The sequence below is a fragment of the Gallus gallus genome, chromosome 7 (genome assembly GCF_016699485.2).
Source record: "Gallus gallus isolate bGalGal1 chromosome 7, bGalGal1.mat.broiler.GRCg7b, whole genome shotgun sequence".
Lineage (NCBI taxonomy): Eukaryota > Metazoa > Chordata > Aves > Galliformes > Phasianidae > Gallus > Gallus gallus.
The window spans coordinates 5,146,720-5,167,259 of NC_052538.1; the positions used below are offsets into that span (position 1 = coordinate 5,146,720).

At 43.8% G+C, this 20,540-nt stretch overlaps 2 protein-coding genes across 3 annotated transcripts in view; one reads left to right on the plus strand and one right to left on the minus strand.

Moving 5' to 3' along the window:
• CXCR7 (chemokine (C-X-C motif) receptor 7) overlaps positions 1-10,354 on the minus strand; it is a 57,095-nt gene extending 46,741 nt beyond the window's left edge. The window contains exon 1 of the mRNA XM_046943700.1: positions 10,272-10,354. The gene's annotated coding sequence lies outside the window, so the exon portion shown is untranslated. The remainder of the gene's footprint in view (positions 1-10,271) is intronic.
• Positions 1-20,540, plus strand: part of IQCA1 (IQ motif containing with AAA domain 1) — an 85,457-nt gene that overhangs the window by 5,097 nt on the left and 59,820 nt on the right. For both annotated transcript variants that reach the window (XM_040703934.2, XM_040703935.2), the window contains exons 2-6: positions 2,063-2,387; positions 4,188-4,301; positions 6,428-6,616; positions 7,317-7,388; positions 18,160-18,350. In XM_040703934.2, the coding sequence (XP_040559868.1) occupies positions 2,063-2,387; positions 4,188-4,301; positions 6,428-6,616; positions 7,317-7,388; positions 18,160-18,350 (891 nt within the window). The remainder of the gene's footprint in view (positions 1-2,062; positions 2,388-4,187; positions 4,302-6,427; positions 6,617-7,316; positions 7,389-18,159; positions 18,351-20,540) is intronic.

Consider the following 20,540-nt stretch of genomic DNA (forward strand, 5'->3'; position numbering starts at 1 on the left):
GGCTAACCACACAGGGGCTCCAGGGCAAGACCCTCCAGGGGGTATAAATCACCCCGATAGCAACAGCTTCATAGGAATTGTCCACTTACCACAGCTGAAGGTTTAGCAGTTCCCCATCTATCCTTCCGTGCTTCATTTCAGAGTCTGGCTCTTCTTTTGCCCATGTTTTCTCTCAACATCAGCACTGATAAAAGCTGCAAACATAACTGTATGGTAAATGGTAAAAACAGTTTTACCATTAGGCCCGTAGCAATGTGCTTGCAGTCATCTTAGTGCTTATCTGATAAGCAAATGCTTTATGGAAACAATTATGTCCTATTTGTATTGCCTTACATTAACATTCTCTGAAGGGCTACAGCTCTCTTCCCCCCACCTCCATCAAGAAGTCATTCAAAAGAGAAAAAGAAACTGGATATTAGCTGGCTCAGCAGGAGGGAAATCACTCTTTGCTTAGAGGAGGGAGAAAGAGAGGCCATTGTAATTCGGAGTGGACAACTGCAGAATCAGTTGTTGTTTCAGTACAAACCTGTTGCCTCTATGCAATAAGTTGCCTTAGAAAGGCTCTATCCTGAAGATACCCACTGTCCATATAGCAGAGTAGGCAGCCTACAGAGTCAAGCTTCCTCGAAGACCTATAACCTTTCCACTATCAAGTTGTCTGTGGGTAGGCAAAAGCTAAGCAAGTACAATACCACGTTGTTTCCTTCCATGCTAATGAATCTCATCAATATACACCCTTCCATTGCCTGGCTTCAGAGACAGTGCACAAAAGTCCCATTGACCGACCAACCAGCCAGGCCTAAAGAGGTCAAACCTAATAGTGCTCTTGTTTGTGGCCAGCTTGACCACTCTGCTGGTTTTATTTTGTTTATCTCCCACACCTGGGTTAATTGCTGCAATTGAGTGATTCACTTGCTGCTATGGGATGTAAATGAAGCAGGAAAAAAAGGAAGGGGAAAGACCTGGGTGGGCTGCAGAGGCAGTAGGAAAAGCAGGACCAGCTGCATCCTGCAGAAACTCAGGTCAGCTGAAAAGTATAGTGTGCACTTGAAAAAGTTAATGGAGCAAATTCAATAGGGGAGGTGGGATTGTTGATGTTTTTGCTGACTGCTCCGGTGAGTCCTGGCAGCTCTGTCAGCATCCTGGCTATGCAGCACGCCCATGTTCCAGGCACATGAGCCTGCAGGATGGAGCACTGTCCTGTCACCCCTCGGTCCCTCATGCAGTGGAAGTGGGTCATTCTGTACTCTGAGGTTGGGAATGATAAGATCAGCTGATAGAGATCCAACTTAGGCCTTCATTATCAAGCACAAGCAAAGTTAACAGCTGCCCAGCTTTCTTGTCAGAATGAATACACGAGTGCTGCTCAGAACAGCAAGAGGCCTGCTCTGAAAGCTCACTTAATGAAGGCAGGGTGTTTTACTGTCTTCATGCTACTCTCTGAGGTTCTCAGAGCTGCAAGCAATGGCCAGGTTGAGCGCGTGGATGGAGCTAGATTTAACCACTGAGCTCAGCAGCCTTATTTCTAGGTCCAAGAAACAAGTCAGCTTTCTCTGTTAGAAGAGAGTTTGGGAAGCAGAACAGAACCAGCTATAAGGATCTTTCGTTACCACCTTTAAGTGACAAACCCACTGCTTGGGTTTGCACCTGAACATAAGTAATTCTTCTGGTTAGTTTCTTTATTCAGCACCAATCTGCTTTCAGCATGGAAAGCCACTGATGGCCAATCCATCAGAGCTCAGCCCGTTCCTACTAAAAGAGCAGAAGTCTTTGGATAAATGGCATTACCATCCATTACTGCAAACGAAGCTGGCATTAGGTGACATCTTCCATGTCCCTTTGGCCACTGGACCACATGCCTGGCAGCTGCTTGGCATGCAATGAAAAGAATTGATCCTTCACTTCTGAAATTGCACACGCCGATACACTCTTGTGTCGGCACCAACACAGCCCTTTCCCTTTGGAAATAGAATGGTTTGCACTAGCAGGCGTGTGTAGATTCCTGACATCACTGTGTGCTAGCTGTTATGTCTCATTAAGACAGTCTCCTCTTTTCTATCAGCACGTACAATAGGTTATGGACAAATGCCCAGAAAGACCTTGACGCCCAGCTCCAGACAGAGAGAGAGCAGTTCCTCCAGCCGGAGAAGGACCACGTGAAAGCATTCAGGATGCTGGCTGCTTCCTACATCAACTACCTGCAGATCTTCCATCGCCTGGAGGAGGCCCACAGCCACCTCATTCACCAGCAAAAACGGGCAGCGATTCGGCGAGTGCTGGATGGAGTGATTGGCCGGATCCTGGAGATGAAGAAAGAGATGGTGGGGCTGGAGAACTCGGAGTTTCATTACACCGATAACGTCATTGAAGATCTAAAGCTTCTCCCGGTACGTCTGCCTTGGTTATAAGGCAGAACCTTGAGGTCGTGCTGTGAAAGCAGTGTGGGAAATGAGCTGTTAACAGATAGTTGCTTCTCTCGCAGACAGCTCCATCTATTGTCACATTTAGGTACCACTGGCTCTTCAAAAGGAAAGGAATTGAAGCTTCAAGTGCAGCTGCTTCCTGGATCTCGGCTATACCTTGAGATAAATTACCTCCTATATAGCATTATTCTGAGATATGCAGCCATAGTACTGTTTGAAATTGCACGTGTATTTCACGCTGCGAATATAGGCTAGCAGTTGCCAAGTATTTCAACCATCCCCTCACTTTTAAGCACAGCAGAGCATTATTTTAAGCTATGAGAAGGCGTACTGGAGAGTATAAACACACCTGTGGGGGAGCTGATCCTTCAAGTGGTATTCTGAAATCATTAAGGATTGCTCTTTTCATGCCTTATCAGTAAATTCACCTGCAGGGGAGAGCTGGCAAGCCTGAAAAGCAGTGCTTGACATCTAGCAAAAGCCAAGCACAAATTCAAACCTCTGTGCCACACCTTCGTTTTAGGAAGGCACGAAGTGCCTAGCTACTACAAAGATAGAAGTAAAAATAAAACAAAAAGAGCTGGAGAGGTTTTGTACCACGTTTCCTTTTTGCTGTATTGCTAGGGAGAGGCAGGGCCAAGTTTCATCTTCCTCTGATTTCTGTACAGTTGCCTTCCAGCACTCAGTGACTCCATTTACTAGGGTAATTATAAAGGTATTTGGATACACGCGTCCCATATGGAGCTGGGTGTTGGCTAAAAGGCTGCAAATTTGACGTGAGGATAAACATCTTAAGTCCGATCTTTCAGCGTTGGGCCTCAAAAAGAGATTATGAAGAGAAGCTATCTCTGTACTCCCCACCCCTGCCAGTCTCAGTATTATGGCTTGGGTTTCATCTTTGCATTCAGTAAAAGTCACAGCCCAGAATTACTGGTGATTAAAGTCCTACCAGAGCAGCTCCCCATCCCTGCACTGACTCATCATATGGAAGGGCATCCAGACAAACCACCTGCTCTGAGCAGCCTGGTCTGGTGGCTGGCGACCCTGCCCACAGCAGGGGGTTGAAACTAGATGATCTTTGAGGTCCTTTTCAACCCAGGCCGGTCTATGATTCAATACAATACAAAGAACAGGTTATGCCACAGCAGCATCTTTACTTTTGAGGCATTTCTGTCTGCCTGTCCATGTCTTGTGGGAGAGGAGTTGGGAGAAATGTGAATTGGTTACATCCTTTTAATGATGGAAATGAATAAAAACAACCTCTTCTAATCAGGCCTGATTTTGAGTAGTAACTGAGATATCCCAGTCGCTGGCAGTGCAAAAACACCTGAAGGCAAACTGAATTATATGCTTTGGTTCCCTGTAATGGTTCCAAAAAATGCAGGAGAACTGATCTATTTTTCATGCTGATTAAAAAAAGAAGTGGGATGATCACACAGCCAGAGGTATTCAATTCCACGGAAATCATGTTTAAATTACTGGCAGCCCTGCCAAATGTTTTAACAGTTTCATAATATAATTGAGCCATTATAGAAAGAAAGATTTCTGGTCTGCTATGGTTCAGAAACTGGGCTGATTTATTTGTTGTTGTTGAATTAGGCCTTAAGTAATTGCAAAGCAACAGCTCGGCAGCTGTAACAGAGGTCCTCACACTGCAAAAAAATTCAATAACCTCACTCCAATGTAATTGCTTTGTAAAGGTGTGCAGCTAATATGATTTGCATGCAGTTCTTAAAAGCACCTCGCGACTATTTCTTCCTATAGGAAGACACAGAAATACCTATCCCAGAATATTTTGTTAAAGAGAACCTGGAAGGCTTGCAGCAGAGAGAGAAAACCCTGCATGAGATTTTGTTGAATGCTGGATTGGAAACAGAGGTAAGCGTGCCATATACCTACACAATAAGGTGCTTAACTTCTGTACCTCGTAGCCATGCATGTCTGAGCGTGAGCCACTGAAGTAAGAAGGATTTTAATAGTGGTTAAGTCTATTTGCAGATGAGGCTCAAACAGAAAGTAGCATTGAGTTTTCCTGCCTAATAATACCCAGTCACATCTCGAGCCTAAGACTTAAGAAATGAATTGACTCTGTGTGTGCGAGTGCCAGAGAAAGTGCGGTGCTTGGGCCAAGTTTAGGAGGTGCTTTATTTGCCTCTCATCACATAATCAGCCCTACTGAAATCAAGGTGGGCTTCGGTTTTCCTGAGCCAGGGTTTCTGGCTGGAATGGGCAAAACTCAGAGTTCAGCTCAGCACAACCGCTAGCATTCAGTTGTTTATAACCTCCGAACAATGACTGCAGTCTCTTCTGCACAGCCATCGAGCTGCAGCTGCTAGGAGGAGTAGCACATTGGGTTTTGGCAGAGCAGAAGTCATTATGGAGAAGTACACGAGTGCTCCGGAGAAGACTGTTCTGGATTTGATATACTTTTGACCTCTTGGAAATGGCACGCTGCCTGCAAGCAGCCCTCTCGCCTCCTGAAATAAACAACTGGGCTGCTGTGTCTGCAGACTGAGGTTTGTAGGTTCTGCAGCCGTAAGAGACGGTCCTGATCAGACCCACAGCCACCGAATCCTCCGCAGTAATTGTGCTGCTGGAGGAAGTCTGCCTCCCTGCTGGGTATGCGGTAGCATTGATCCCACAAAGCGACTGAGGGAAGGTTCCCAGGGACAGAAAGAGGCAGTCTGCAGAGGCAGAACACAGGCTTTCTGCTAGATTACTTTAATGGGCAGCTGCAGCCCCGCTGGCCCCCGCAGTAAATTTATGGGTAAATTCTGTAATGGTCTGATGTTGGTCTGTGGAGATCCTCTGTTCCAGCACGTTACTTCTTGGAGCCTTTTTGTTTCCCACAGCTCTGTTCTCATCCCTTTTCAGCATGGCAGCCATTAACAGGTGAGCCTTTGCAGCGTGCAGCCAGCTCACCTGGAAGCACCAGGCTCTGGCAGGGTCCAGGTCCCCTGCGCCAGGATGTCACAACAAGATTCAATAAACATGAAGAAAACAATCTCATATGAACCCAGTGTGAATCCCATGCCTTGTGCTATACTCCAGTTCCACCACTGCTGCGATTGCTGGAGGGCTGTCAGCACCTCTGTACGCATCACTGCAAGCCATGTACACTCAGGAAATCCTGACTGCTGTGCAGCAGAGCACTGTGCTGCTGAGTGTCCTTGGCAGCCCTGTTACAAACAGCTGAAAGTACACACAGAACTGTGGAGTTTTATCAGAGGACATGGGTTTATCAGAGGAATCCGCTCCGCAGACCATTTGTTCTCCTGTGTATTTCCATCGTAGAAAGCCCTGCTGAAAATGTTGTATAGTGAGCTCCACACCATGTATATAGAAGCACTGAATGTGAACTGTCTCCAATAGGGGGATTAATGTCAGGAAAGGACAATAATTCAGCCTTTCCGTGGGGAGCACGAGGCATTGATGAGTTCTCAGGACTGAGAAGGAGGAGTTCTCTCCAGCTGCCCCATTCTGACATGCTTCTTTTCCTAATCCAGACCTTCTGACCACATCTGGCTGGCTCAAATCAGCCTGTCCTTTCCTTCAGTAAAAGAGCTGAAGATCCAGCAGCCCATCCAGAAACCCATCCCTACAGAAACCAGAGGAAAAACAAACAAACGAAGACCCACAGCCCAAGGAGTTTTCTTTTAAGGGGGAGAAAGCCCTGTGGTTCTTCATGCCTTTTCTCCCCAAATGGATAACACTTAGCAGCTTGCATAAACCATTTGTGTTTCCCACTGTAGCATCAGGAGTTCCTCACTGCTCAGGGGTGTGCCCCGGAGCTTTAGTATCTGTTTTCTCTCTATCTTCCATCCATTCATTCTGCTACGTCCAGCCTTGCCACCTACCTATCTGGGATGCTGTTTGTAGCAGAGATGTTTTGTCTTAGGAGGTTCCCCACTCGAGGTTAATTCACTGTCTCATCTGCTAACACAGGTAGGCAGCTAACAAAACTGCTCTGCTTTGTCCTTTCCTCTTTGGCTATGCTGCTGAAGAAACCTGTCGAGGCCATGAGGTTTGAAGAAGCCATTAAGATGATCCAGGTCGCAGAGCGGGCTCGCCAAGGCCGGCGTCGAGCATTATTCATGAAGCAAATCCACCTTGAAGAGAAGAGAAAAAGACATACAAAACTTCAGGAACAGACTGGTCCGGATCCAGATGACGCTGCCACTTGCATTCAAAAGGTGAGACCTTTGATGTGACGAGAGCTCTGGTGAGAGCAAGGGACAATATGTTTTATTCAGAAGAACAGCAGTAGAGAGGGCAACGCAGCTCATAGGGTGGGAAGCACTCTGAATGGATTGCTCTCAGGGCGTTTAGCAAGGTGAAATACATCATTTAAGGCACTTAAAAAAAATAACCCTAGAGGTGAGATCAATGGACACAGTCCTGCTCCGGCGGCGCAGGATGACTCTATAACCTACATGTTGTTTTTCTGCTCTGGTTTTTATGACCTCAATTGCTCTTTCTGGCATCACCTTGAAATCCAGTGCCTTTTCCTGTGGTCTCTGGGGAGAGAGTTCATTTCATATCTTGAGAAAAAAATGAGACTGGGATATCACTGCTAAATTCCAGCGAAATTCCTTATGCGTGAGTTATTGGGAATAATTCAGCCTGATGAGAACAGGAATTCACTCTAAATCCTTAAACGCTTTCTGAGCCCTGATGCTGCTGTGCTATAAGGTAGCTGTGCCAGTGCGAGGGGATAACAAACTTAGGAACTTCTTTGTTAAAGAATATAGCAGCTGCTAACCTGTTGAAGACTAATCGTTTCAATTGTATATTGTGTCTTTCCTTCCTCTGTTTGTTTTTCCTCTGTCTGCCACAGCAAAGGAAACTGTAACAAGGCCCATTTATCTCATTAGAGTGTTGTTTACAATTCAGGTTTGGCGAGGATATATCCAGCGCAAGAAAACAGAGAAAATGAGAGAAGAGGAAATGATATTTCTGGGGATGGTAAGTGGTGCTGTCTAGAGAATAGAAAGTACCGTGGCCTGTTTGTTCTTCAGACTTTTGTAACTTAACAGAAGACAAGAAATTAATTTCTAAGAGTCTTCCCTTTTTGAAAGGAGTCTCTAAGGAATACAGAACTAAACAGAAATGATAGATGGCACAGAAGTACCTCAATCTGTCTTAAGCTGCATGCTCTTGTGCTATGTGTACATAGTGCAGTGTATATGGCAGAAGGGGACAGTTTAGAGTTTGCCCCAGGAATGTGATTCAGGCATGACAGGGAAAGGGAATTCTATTATAAGTTTTTAACTCAGAGTGCCAAGGCAATGGGAGAATTAACAGAGCAGTGTCTTCTCACGACCCTTTGCAACCTAATGTGTGTGAATGGCAAGAGAAGGGAAAGGGACATTAGAATTAATAGATTGCAATGCCAACATAGAAACAGAGAACCTAAACATTGGGAAGTCTGTGGTCAGGTAGGTTGCATAGGGTGAAAGTGAAATGAAAGTGCCCCTGCTGACCAGGCAGACAGAGAGGGAGCTCCCCAAACCCTGAATGCACATCTCCCACCAACACCTTCCTTCCATCAAATACCTGAGGACGATAAAGTGTTTACAGCTGACACTTCCCTTGTCCCCCTCCAACTCCTTGGGTGCTTTCTTCATGCACTAGCAGGTGGCAAGCCCTGCAGCAGCTCTCTTCAATTCCAGCTACAGTAGTACGTCCCTTGTTTCAAGTCCTAGTGAAGCTGCTTCTGAGCACCTGCCTTGCAGAAGATCCATCTTTGCTTTACATTTGGTTTGTTTATTATCCCTGGCTTCGATAGTTCTTAAATGATCATTTGGAAAACAATCATTTAATTTTCAATGGAAATAGGCTTTCTGCTTCTCCCAGGGAGTTCGAATGATTTCCTTAGCCAGCAATGGGATTACGCTTAGGCAGGTTATGGCTGTTACGAAAGCTAGTTGTACCTGCAGCAGACATCTGCCAAACATATGTCATCAGTTAAGAGTGACTATGAAATCTTATCTGTAGGAAGTAGCATGTGCATTTATCTAAGTTGTACCAAGCTAAATACAGATAAAATGTTATGGATTATTGCCTTTCATATCTGCTAGTCATTAATAGTAAGCATGGCCAGCATAGGTTAAGCAGAGCTTGTCTGCTGATTCTGCCTCTCTTTAAGACAAAGATTTTAAGTGGCATAGACTAAAATGAGGAATGTTTGGAATGTACTGAAAATGAATTAGACAATATACCTTCTGCAAAACAAGGGATCATTTCCTATCAAATCCTGTAACAGCTTCTTGCAAGTCTTTGCAGCCAAGCACTCCTCTCACGGTGGCCAATGGAAGGAGTAACGGATGACCAGAGTATAAATAGCCACCTACTCTATTTTATGGGAAGGAAGATCTATTTGATCATGGGGATGAAGGGAATTCAAACCAAACACATGGACTGAATTCACTTCCTGACCTCCAGTTAGGAGCAAGAGAATTGATGTTTTCAGTTCTGCACTCAGACTCATTACTCTTTATCAAGCATAGAATCAAAGCAAGCAGGGGAGGGGGAGAGAATACCTCTAAATAAGAACAATCCGTTCAAATTTCTGATATTTTTATATTTCCCCGTTGTGTTACACTTTTACTTTTCATGCCACATTCCCATCCATGCTCTCCAAGGGAAGTGAACGGCGAGAAAGCATGGGTTCATGCTGATAGATAGGCAGTGAGCTCCAAAGGTCAAGTCTCTTTGATGTATGATCATGTCAGCCCTCTAAAAAATGACCACAGATCTTCATGTGTAAATATGTTGAATTTGCTTTTCTAATGCTGCACGACACAGATAAATTAGAAGATCCAGCCATCCATTACTCCAAGTCCATCCCAAAGGAGACCTGACTTTTACTACAATAAATATAATTTCTCTTGTAATTATAGTTATCTTTAAAATGTGGGTGTTGCTTTCATGCAAAGAGTGCTTTACAAAAATAGCTAGACCATCTGAAGTTCTGAATAATGAATTGTGGAAAAATTCAGTCACGTTCATCTCAGCAGCATGGAAATACGTGCAACAAAGGTAGTTCAATCTTTTGCTTAACTCAGTATTATTTTCTTTACTGTCTCCTCACTTCAGAAAAATTTATGTTTGTTTTCTGGAATTTGATTCTATTCCTTTTGCTCGATGACAGAGTAGAAGTCTGTGTTCCAGAGATTTTTCTTGGCTCACAAGTAAGGACTCATTATTATTATTATTTATTAAAGCTTAATTGCAGAAACAGCATGATTCCCTCAGCACATGTTTTTCTAAACCTCCGATAAATCACAATTTGCAATACTAGTTTAATTTGGAAAGAGAAGCAAGCCTCACTAAGAGCACATATATCTTGATAACTGTATCCTGACCTAATTCCTGATCTTCCTGACATTGCTGCCATACTGCTGTTTACCACCAGCCCCAGCACCACCACCATAACCAATGCTGCAAACCAAGTCCTTAAGCCACACTGCCTACACGGATGCTGCAAGACACACTGTCTTGAAAACGTTTAGATTGTCTTGAAAACATTCATGTGTTCTACAAACCAACCTGTTTTTTCTTGCTCTATTTTGCCAATTCAGCATGCTACTGTTGTGCTCTTTAAACCGGCATAGACTTCCACTTGCCTGTTCTTGGCTTGTAAATTCCCTGTGCTCATGTTTTCATGGAGGGAGCACAAGTAATCAATCCCACCGGAGCCAAGTGCTCCACATGCTTAGGCAGTTTATAGGACTGAGCCCCGGATGCTTTGGACGTGCACACACACAAGCTCCTTGTCATCTCAGACACACACCTACTGACGTACACAGCTCTCACACTGTTCTATTCCATCATTTCAGCCCTTACCAGGGAGTCAGTGGCACAACGTTTGCTTATCTCTGATTTTCTCATTAAACATTTCCACCGCTCTTCCTCCTTCCGTATCCTTCACATATGAGTGGACCAATGTGGTCTTAAATAGCTGTTTTCTCCTGCTTACCTCTTTTCAGCATACCCTAATTTAGGCATGTTGTCTTGGCTTTTATTTATATCTGAGGAAAGAGTCTGCCAAACATTGCTTGTTCTTTGAATTCCTGATAAATATAATTCATTTAATCCAGTTAGAAACAACTCAGTATTTCCCGGAATAGCCTTCAGTGTAAACACTCAAGCCTATGGCTAAATAAATATTATATGGGATTGGACAAACTGCAAGCTCCATAAACACATAAAATTTGAACTATTTGTTCAGTTCCTGGAAGTAGGCAAACACGGTAGCATTACACACCAGGCCTGTTTTTATCAGGCTTAAGATTTCTGTTATACTTGCAGCCTAGAGGATGCTTGGATGTCAGCAAAAGCTTTTGTTATTTAGCCAGGCATGCAGATACATATAAAGAGTGATAACTAATCTGTCTAATGGTGCAGGCAAGCAAGAATCCCACTGAATAATTTGGCTTTCATTGATTGGAGTCACACTGCCTTTCAGAGTCCAAAACGTACTTGCCAGTTTTAGTAGAAGTTTGACAGCATGCCCAAGTATATTATCTAAATAAACATAACCGTAATTACATAAACTTATATGGCCATGAATATAAATGGCTTTTTCCACTTCTGATTCTCTTTGAGCTTATGGAAACGTGTCACATGTCAATATTTATTTATAGATTGTATAAATCTATGAAGCAGCCTTTTTCAATATTTTTCTAACAAGACCTCTTACTACAAATGCTTTGTTTGAATGCATATGACAATTACTTTAATTGGGAAAGCCATTGAAGTGAATCGTATAGTAGGGAAGCTTTAATGAATGCAATATATTTTGTTGAGTTATTCCTCTTTGGCTCCTAATTTAGGAATTCAGCCATATAATTGATGTGGCTATCACCATTTGTGTAGCATGGAACCTATACGAACACAGTCTTCATCAGACAAGAGACCTCTTTGAAACACGTCCTTCCTGCAGCCAGACAAAACAATAAAGCAAGAAAGGAAGAACATAGCTAACTCATCTATTAAGCTTCCACAGAGAATTTGGATCACAGCTTAAGATTCAGCAGGATTAATTAGTAAAGCGCAAGACCCAACTGCTTGGGTAGAATATTCCTTTCTTCTGCTAGTAAGGAGTTGCTTGTCTGTGTAGTTCAGATGCAAAAATCTCGCTTTCACTGCTCATGAATATAAATGGCCATTAAAAATACTTGCTTTGCTTGGAAAATAAAGTCCTCTGGAGAAACAAACTCTGCCACTTCTGAAGCAACAAAATGCTACTCAATCACTACATCTATTGAAAGATTACAATCTTGGACAATGCTGTCTGTAGCAAAAGAATTAGTGAAACAGTCCCTTAAAACCACGCAGTGCATCTTTCAGCTGTGCTGTTCCAGATCTAAGAAAAGAAACCGTCCTAAATTAAGTACCCAGTAATAAAAGCTGCAGTAAATCCACCTTTCAGGCATCATATGAGTGTTAGCCTTGAAATGTGAAATGGAACGGAATGTATTTATTTCACTGGAAAGAAGGCTATCTTTCCTTGTAAGTGCAGTTGTAAGGGAACAATTGAAGAGCAGTTAGTTCCACAGTATGGGGCCTCCTAGATGTAGAACTCTAGCCTTAAGCATGCTCAGCCAGCCTGCACACCTCTAAGTGTTTTATAATGAACAATAAAGCAGTCTGTGTTGGGAAAAGTTGTTGAGCTGACTAAGCAGAAAGGCAGACATTTCAAGCCAGGAAAGAATGATCTACGCAATTGGGCTCCTAAGTGTGAAGGAGAGCATGCACAGAGGCTTTCATCACATTGGCTTACCTGGAATGCGGAGGGAGCTGCTCCTTCCCTCTGCTGGCGGGTCCTTCACTTTGGTAAAACCTACATTCTCTTTGTAGAGGGGAAAGGGAGAAGGAATAAAGAAGCAGAGGATCAAACAGCTCTCTCATCAGTGTCCTTGTGACTGATGAGTTGGAAATAAAATTCTCTTTTAGACAAACGTCCATTTTGCCTTATTAATTTAAACAAGGATTTTAAAGACAAAGACCATCAAACATTAGATAAGCATTTTAAGTTAATGGACCATGTAGTCCTATTTTCCCAGAAACTCAAGAATCTTCCTATTATGCCCTATTTTCACAGCAACATCAATTATTAATATGTATACTTTTGCTGACAGAGGACCACACTAAAAATGTGAGTTTCGTTATCCAGTTCTGGGTCATTAACTGTGAAAAGCTTGTAAATATAATGGTTTATTCACATGGGAAGCCTTCATTAAGATGCATTATTCTACAACTGATGTGGCAGCATTGCATTATCAAGTTCACTGTCTCCATCTAATATTTGTAATTTGTTTCTAAATGAGTCGCTGTTTGCAGGGCAAGTTAACAAATTTGAATTTCACATGGCCAAAGGAATTTCTTAAAGATGGGAAGATACTTCTTCCCCCAAGGAAAAGCTATTTATTAGTGTCTTACTATAGAATGCCTCCCTTTGATTCAGAAGCAGAAACATTAGAGGCGCTGAGAGAAGTGATGTTAGAAATAAATTGCCTTTTGTCCTCCTTACCGTGCACATCGAGTATAGAGAGCTGCAAAGTTGCCCTCATCAAATTGTCTCATTACAACACCTTGGAATTCCAGATCAAGTATATGGGCACATGGAAGGTGGGTCTGCGGTGCTGCAAGGCGCAGGTCAGAGACTGGTCAGCGGGAAAACACTCCTGATGGAGCTGTTTGAAGCCACTCTCTTGCACTGACCATTTGTCTTGGCACAGTTTCTGTCTTTCAGTCCTTTCTTCCATCATGTCTTTCTTCCGTCATCGGATGGACAAATATTTTTCAGACATACCTCCTTCTGAAGTCTGATCCTTGCTGAGAGAACACAGACTCCACTGGCGCTGCCTCCCTCTGAAGACCCAAAAGTGTCTGAAAGATGATTTAAGTTCCCGCCTTTTGCAGTTGCCTCCTCACAACTGGGGCAGGAGTAGGGATGGCTTGAACTCTGAAACAGGAGAGGTTTAGGGTGACGTATACTTTTGTGATTAGCACAAGAACTGTGGTCAAAAGAAAGCAAGCTTAGCACGTTTTCTTCCTTTCACTGCAAAGCAAGAAAATGGAAACCGTGTTCTCTCATGCACAGGCTCCCAGATGAACTTGGTTTTCTTTCCTTGGTTTGAGTCTATCTGACAAAAGAAAGAAAGCTTTTCTATGAAAATGTGTTGCAAATGCACAACAGATGGCGGAGAACTGACAGCTAAAACAATGGTACAATTACATCATTTTCAAACTGATATCATCTGGACATCTTGTTATATCTCTTCAGCAGCTCCTGCAGCTGGAGTCTCTATTTTTAGGTGATACCCTTAAATTCACTTCTCTACTCCAATTTTATCTGTCTCATTTTCTGGTTAGAATGTAGGTAATACTCTTACACTGATTCAGTTTCTTGGTCTTGGTCTTCCACACCCTGATGTACTCTTGGATCAGTTCTTACAGGTCAAGGAAGCAGTTTTTAAGATATTATCAATTTTACTTCTTAGCCCACATGTACATAAGTTCTGATGTTTCCTCATGTGTCAACACCTTTCTCCTCCTGTTACTCAGTGAAACTGATGCTTTTCCTGTTCCCATTTTTCCATCACTTCTTCAGTCCATTTGCATACCCCTCCAGCTGGAGTTTGCTTGGGTAGATCCGGAGAGACACCAAGTTCAGTTCAGCTTTTGTTGACATAACTGCATTGGTTTCCAAGTGACGGAAGGAAGAGTCGGGCCAGTTGTACATTCACCTGTAAAATTCCCCTTAAAATCAGATAGCTGTGCCATGATTTCCTCGCAGCTGTTCAGCACTTTCCTCCTCCCCTCGAACAGAAGCCAGCTCTTGGTTCTTGACATGTGTAGGCCTCCCAGTCTCCACTCATAAACACAGTGCATTGCGTATGTTCTCCATTAGAATGCTATGAATCTTTCAGGACTCATTTGTCATGACCAGATCTGCTCTTCTGCTTTTCTTCTTTGCTCTCCCTCACCCATCTGACTCAGAGTGTGCTATTTCCAGAGCTCTGCACTACGGGAGGACCCCTACTGGGCAACTGGATGTCCATCTCTAGGCCTACTTCAAAGGGTGCCATTTGTTATGAATGTCTCTATCACTCCTCACAACAGCTTGCCTGCCAGCATTGACTCCCACTCAGATCAAGTGTCTTTTTGTACCTGCCATGTCATACTATCTTGTTGGCTCCTTTCCAGCCCATAGCCTCCTCCCCATGAACCCAGCTTATCTGCCCACCTAGGTCTGAGCCGGCTCCACTCTCCCAGCACTGGAAGCAATCGAGCAGCAGCACATTTCACATCAGCAGCAGCCTTTTCGTCCATGTACATAAACTCTTTTCATGTGAGCAGTGAGCATAGCCTAATTTAGAAAATACTAACAACAAGGAGGGAAAAGGACTGGAAGAAAAGACGGCTGAATAAGAATGAGGCCTTATCAACCTTCCTGTTCTTTAATGAGTTATCGAAGGTGGTTAGCTGGACTCCCATTGATAAAAGTGGCTCTGGTTTATTTTGTCTTATAATAGTAAAACAAAACAAAGAAAAGGATGAAGGGCAAATACAACAGAGCAGCTCTTCATAAGCCAATTCTGGAAAGATACGTCTGTACTTCAGCCTTAGGGCTTTGACTGCAGCTGATACACTGATAGCTGTATGGAGACAAGACAGGTAGAGGCCTTGCATGGATTTTGGAGACTAGAGCAAGTTCTGTAGCTCTGTTGCCATCAGCATCTGAGTCAGCTAGTTTAGAGCTAGCTGGACTGTGTCCACACCAGCTTCATGACTTTGGACTCAAGCATAGGTGTGGTCTGTATTAGTTCACTGGGAGATAAGAATCCCCTGCTTCTGGTCTTGCTCACTTGGGCATGTTCTTGCCAGTTCAAATAGCTCTTACTTCATCTGACTTTGGCACTGATGAAAGACACGTGGGCAGCAAACTTGTAGTGACAAGCAGCTAGCCATCAAAGGCTCCCTCTGGGCTGACTGGAGAGCAGCTGAGAAGAGGAGCTGAGTGAAGGAGAGGCTCAGAGGTGGTGAATGGATTCTATCCTGTCTGTGCTGCTGCTTGACTGTCCTGCTCAGCACATTGTTCCACGCTTGCCCACTGCTTCCCTTGCGATGGCTCTGGCTCTCAGCTGCCTCCTTGGTTGACTGATTCACCTCATTATAATGAGAGAATTAACCTGGGGGAGAGAAAAGATAAAGGAGATTATTTCCCATTTCTTAGAGAGCCTGTCTGGTTCACTGCAAGGTCAGCTGAGTGCCAGAGCCCAAAAAGGAGAAGGTAAGGACCACAAAGCCAGCAGACAGGGCGGAAGGGGGCACTGGCCCTTTCCAGTGCCAATCACCTGTTCATTCAACGAGCAGTGTCATGAAAATTCACCCTTAAGAGTTCAGATAACTCGTGCAGAGAAGCCTGTCTTTCTCCACCACATGCAAGTCAGCCTAAAGCTGAGGATACCCTCGTGCCTCTTGCACTGAGTTGCCTTGGCCTGATGATTGGTTCTGTTTCTTCCAGCCTCGCTCCCAAAGGAGATAGGACAGGATAGGATCACCCAGCAGGACACCTCCAGCTTTCACCACAGCTACCTTTGCTCATGGAAATACTCTTTGAGTCCCTTTCTTCCGTTCCCAGATTTCTTCCCCTTATCCACATTCTTCTCACATATCTTTGGCAGGAAATGCTGGAAAACATACTTCTAAATAAACAGCCCTTCCCTCAACTTTCCCTAGCAAGCCACTAGTTAGAAAAAATAGTAGGTTGTCTGAGCATAACACAGTTCAGACTGTGCCATAGCAGTGTACGAGGACATGGAAGAGCGGTGTTGGCTCTAACTGGCTCATCTCTTCAGTAGCAGCGTTGGGACCAATACCTCTGGGCCATAGCACTCTGCTGGGAACTTCTAAGATGCACAGTCCCTTAAGCACTACACCAGTGAAGCTAAAAGCTGAGTGGGGAACTTTTATGGAAGGGAAGTGAATCTTGCTTCTAGATAGCAATCTGGAAAGCAAGCCCCATTTGTCCCCCTTGCTAGAGCTGGCTGTTCAGAAGTTCATTTAACATCGCAAGTAAAATACAAATAAGTAGTGCTAACAGTAGCTGTGCTGTGCTCTAAGAGACTTGCTGTTGAAAGTGAAGAATTGGAAACACTCGATGCCTATAGAAAGTGACAAATGAGTGAAGATAACATCTCAGGGTGAGAGGCAAACATCTTCGGGTCATATATTCAGACAGGGAGCAAGTGCAGCTGCCGTTCTGAAGCATGCTGCTCTTCTTGTTTCCGTCTGAATATTTTCTCAGTGGTGGCCTTGACCAATTCCTTTTCCACACATTGCAGATGCAGGGAAGGCAGTAAATTGCTTTCCTGAATGGGGCCTCTAACGCTTTCTTTGGACAGCGTGCAAACCCTCTGTATACTTTCTGAAACCAAATTTGCTTGGCACTCGTTAGTGATTTTTGGAAGCTGGTTCAAGCATGGAAAAACACCGAATAACGGATCTTAAATGTAAGCTGGCCAAACCTTTGATAGAAGTTTTCTTGTCTTTGCGGGAGTCCTCTGGAATTAGGACTTGCAGCACAGTAGAAAACACATTACCAGAGTCAGAGTGAGGAGAACGTGTCACTGAGTTAGTCTGAGATCTGTTGAGTTAAAGACACGTTCTGAAGGTGGGAAGCCAGGGCAGAAATGCAGACCTGGGCCTTTGTTCACATCTGCTGCCACCTATACATGAGCCACTGTCTTCGAAGAGGAAAACACACAGCATCACAAAAACAGCTCATCGTGTTTTCTTTTCCATTCTTCCATTTGGCACACACTGCCATATAACATCAGTCTTTCCCAGGTATGCGGGGATTATTTTGTTCTGGAATTACTGAAAAACTCAAAGCTAATTTACACTGTTAAGAAATACCCGCTTTTCTTTACCTTCCAAGGTAAGAATGGCTCATAAAACACTGGGAACACATTAACTTTATCAACCATTACAAACTGAGAAATGCAAAGTTTCGGGCCACCCACACAGATGGTATTTTTCATGCTTCTGTATTTGCATACCAGAGAGACTTTCATTTTTATCTCTCTTAAAGCACACATGTAAAATCAATCACGGAGCAGAAATTACTATTGTAAGGCTGGCTTAGAAGTCCTCCTTGCCAAGGTTATCAAATCATGGGAAACTTGGGAAGCCATGATTTTTATTGCAGCGTTTGGGAGGCTGTTTATTCTTTTTTGTGTTGTTTGTTTGTTCCTCAAAGGAAGTTGATTTCCTAAAGGAATATTACCAGCTGCAACAAAATACCAGGAAACCGATGACCAAGCATATAAAACTTTAAGTGAACCAATTAAAAACAATACCGGCTAATTAAAAAGTACCACTGGGAAGTCCAAACATTTGAAAACTCAATTAAAAACCTCTGGCACCCTTCTGACACGGATAAAGCTGGCATTTGCAGAACAGCAGCTTTCTCACCTGTCTCATTGAGGTGCCAGGATCCCACAGCTGAGAGGGTTGTTTTTGTACATTGCAACGTTGTTAATTAATGCTGAAACACCAACAATAGGCCATTGTGTGCATCCAGGCACTTCTTATGAGAGCAGGGCTTTTTCCTGCCTTCCCGCAAATAAACTAAGTCCTAAGCTCAGAATCACTGTCAACCTGACATTCTGCCGTGTATTTTCTTTTCACCATACCTTTTCTTTTCTCCTCTTGTTTTCAGAGCAACCCTCCTCACTTGAGGGCCCTTCGCAGTACCCCACACATGCACACCAGGCAAGAAGATGCCCTGCAAGCTGAGGTCCAGGAGAGACACGAGGAGGAATTCATCAAGGACAAGCTGAGAGAAACAGAGGGGCTTGACATCAGGGAAACTCTCCAGGATCAGATCCGACAGTGCTTCATGGAGTGTCGGTGAGCAGAGATAAACACTCACCCCTTAAGGAGGCCGTTTGCTCCAGGGAGCGTGGTTGTATCATCCTTACAGACTGCACAAATGCATTTTACAGCAGCGATCTTTGTTCTGCTGCAAGCAGCACCTGCAGAACTGAGATCCTGAGCTGCAAGGCTCCTAAGTGGGGAAACCAGACCAGTGTGTAACTCCTCATCCAGTCTAGCTTTGTAATTATATGAAGCATTTAGGCACGCTGGCTTTTTGCATGTCTGAATGCATAAGGTTTAACAGGTAATGCAGTCTTCCATGAAACAGAAATACAACTCTTTCTATAGCAAATCACATATCCAGCGCTGCAGCCCAGGTGCCTGCTGTCAGCGTTATCAAGCAGCTTGTGCCAACCTGAAGGACCTTTGTAATTGAGGCCTGACCTCGAAGATGCTTCTCCAAACGAAGCTTTATTTAGCAGTGCTGCTGATCTCAGTGAAACTTCACGTCTCAGTAGAGTTAAGCACATACTTACACCTTTCCAAACCGAGTGCTGACACCTAGGGTTTCTCAGGAAGTTTACTTTAGCTAAAGTTGGAGATGGGCAGCTTTAATAGGGCAGTGAAATATTGCCAAGATGTAAGGTGGAGTTTGCATGCTGATCCTTCTTATTCAATGAGTCTTACAGGCAAAATGGGACCCTGTTGTTAAATTTATATCCCAGGTGCACCCAGGGGCTCAACTTCAGTTGAGGCTTCAAGACTGTAGGCAGACAAAGTCAGTATCCCAGCATACAAATACGTGATTAAAGGAGTTCTTTAACTACCCTGTAGGTTGTCTGGTCTGATCTAGTGAGGTTTGGTAGTCCTGAATCTCATCTAGACTTGAAAATTAACAAAGATTAAAGCTGGTGTTTAAATACAAGCACCACATTAACTGTTCTTGGATAGCTTTATGGGCATGCTTTTCCTGAGCAAGTGATCCTATTAAATGGGATTAAGATACACCGGCATGCAGAGTTAATCAGTGACAATGCTGCTTGTACACAAGCCTTTAGACAGGCAACTTGCTCTATTGCAACTGGGAGAGGCTGAGAAAACAACTCCCCTTCAGTCCTGCTTTATGACCACGGTCAGAACTGCTTCTCCGCCCACCCACCCAAAGCAATCTGGTTGTAAAAATTAACCCAAATCAGATCATTTTGATGGAGCGGAGTTGAAGAGAAGCTGTGTATCCGATTATGGCAATTATGTGGTGTGCCCACACGTGGGGTTATCTCTGATGGCACGGGGACGGTGACAGACCTGTGGCATCAGCATGGCATGTTTGATCATAATCCCTGTTACTCTCTTCTTTTAAATGAGCTGTCCCTCATCGTCTCTAAGAATCAGTAAGGCATCTTTCAGCCAAGACCAGACAGATCTCACTGATAAAATCTACTCCGATGACTTAACAACGTGGCAGATAGAATCCTGCTCCTATTCAAGCCAGCGGGAGAGCTGCCATCAGCTTCAGCAAAGGCTGGACATCACCCAATATTTCAGTTCATTTGAATCTGGCTGAGTGATGAGGGCTTTATGGCACAGAGAGGAGTCAGAGAGCTGCCCGCTATGAAGCTCTTCATGGGAGGCCTCCATTTAGGTGATCAAAACAGTTCTCCCAGCAGACACATTTGCTTGCATCCAAAATAGGTAAAAGATCAGCACATGGGAAGCATGTGTGTCACACGCAGCCAGGCTTTCAGCATGGTGCATGCCAGAGACACTGCAGAACTAACAGGACTGGCTGTGACTTGCTCCTGCCTGGCCCAATGAATGGCAGGGCAGATCTGAAGTGTCAAGGTTTACCGTAATTATTACCTGCCAGGATGTATTTTGGCTCTCCATTAGGCTAGCCTACGAGATGAACATCTAAATGTAGCTTATAAATTATTCCTTAATGAGGCTTTTTGACAGAGCTTAACATTTTCCATAGTCTATTAAATAAACAGATAGCTAAAAGGGAACAAAGATTCTTTTGAGTGAGTTTTGCTGTATGTGCTAGAAAAATAAACCCAAACTTCCATATTTTATCCTTCGAGAGGAAAAGGATGTGATGGGAAATACAATTAGCAGGTGTTGTCTTTCAGCACAACTGTTATCAAGTTACAAAAGCAATGAGCACGTATAAGGTTTCTCCTCTTGTAAGGATAACTGCTATAAATATTTACCACTTGCTTTGCA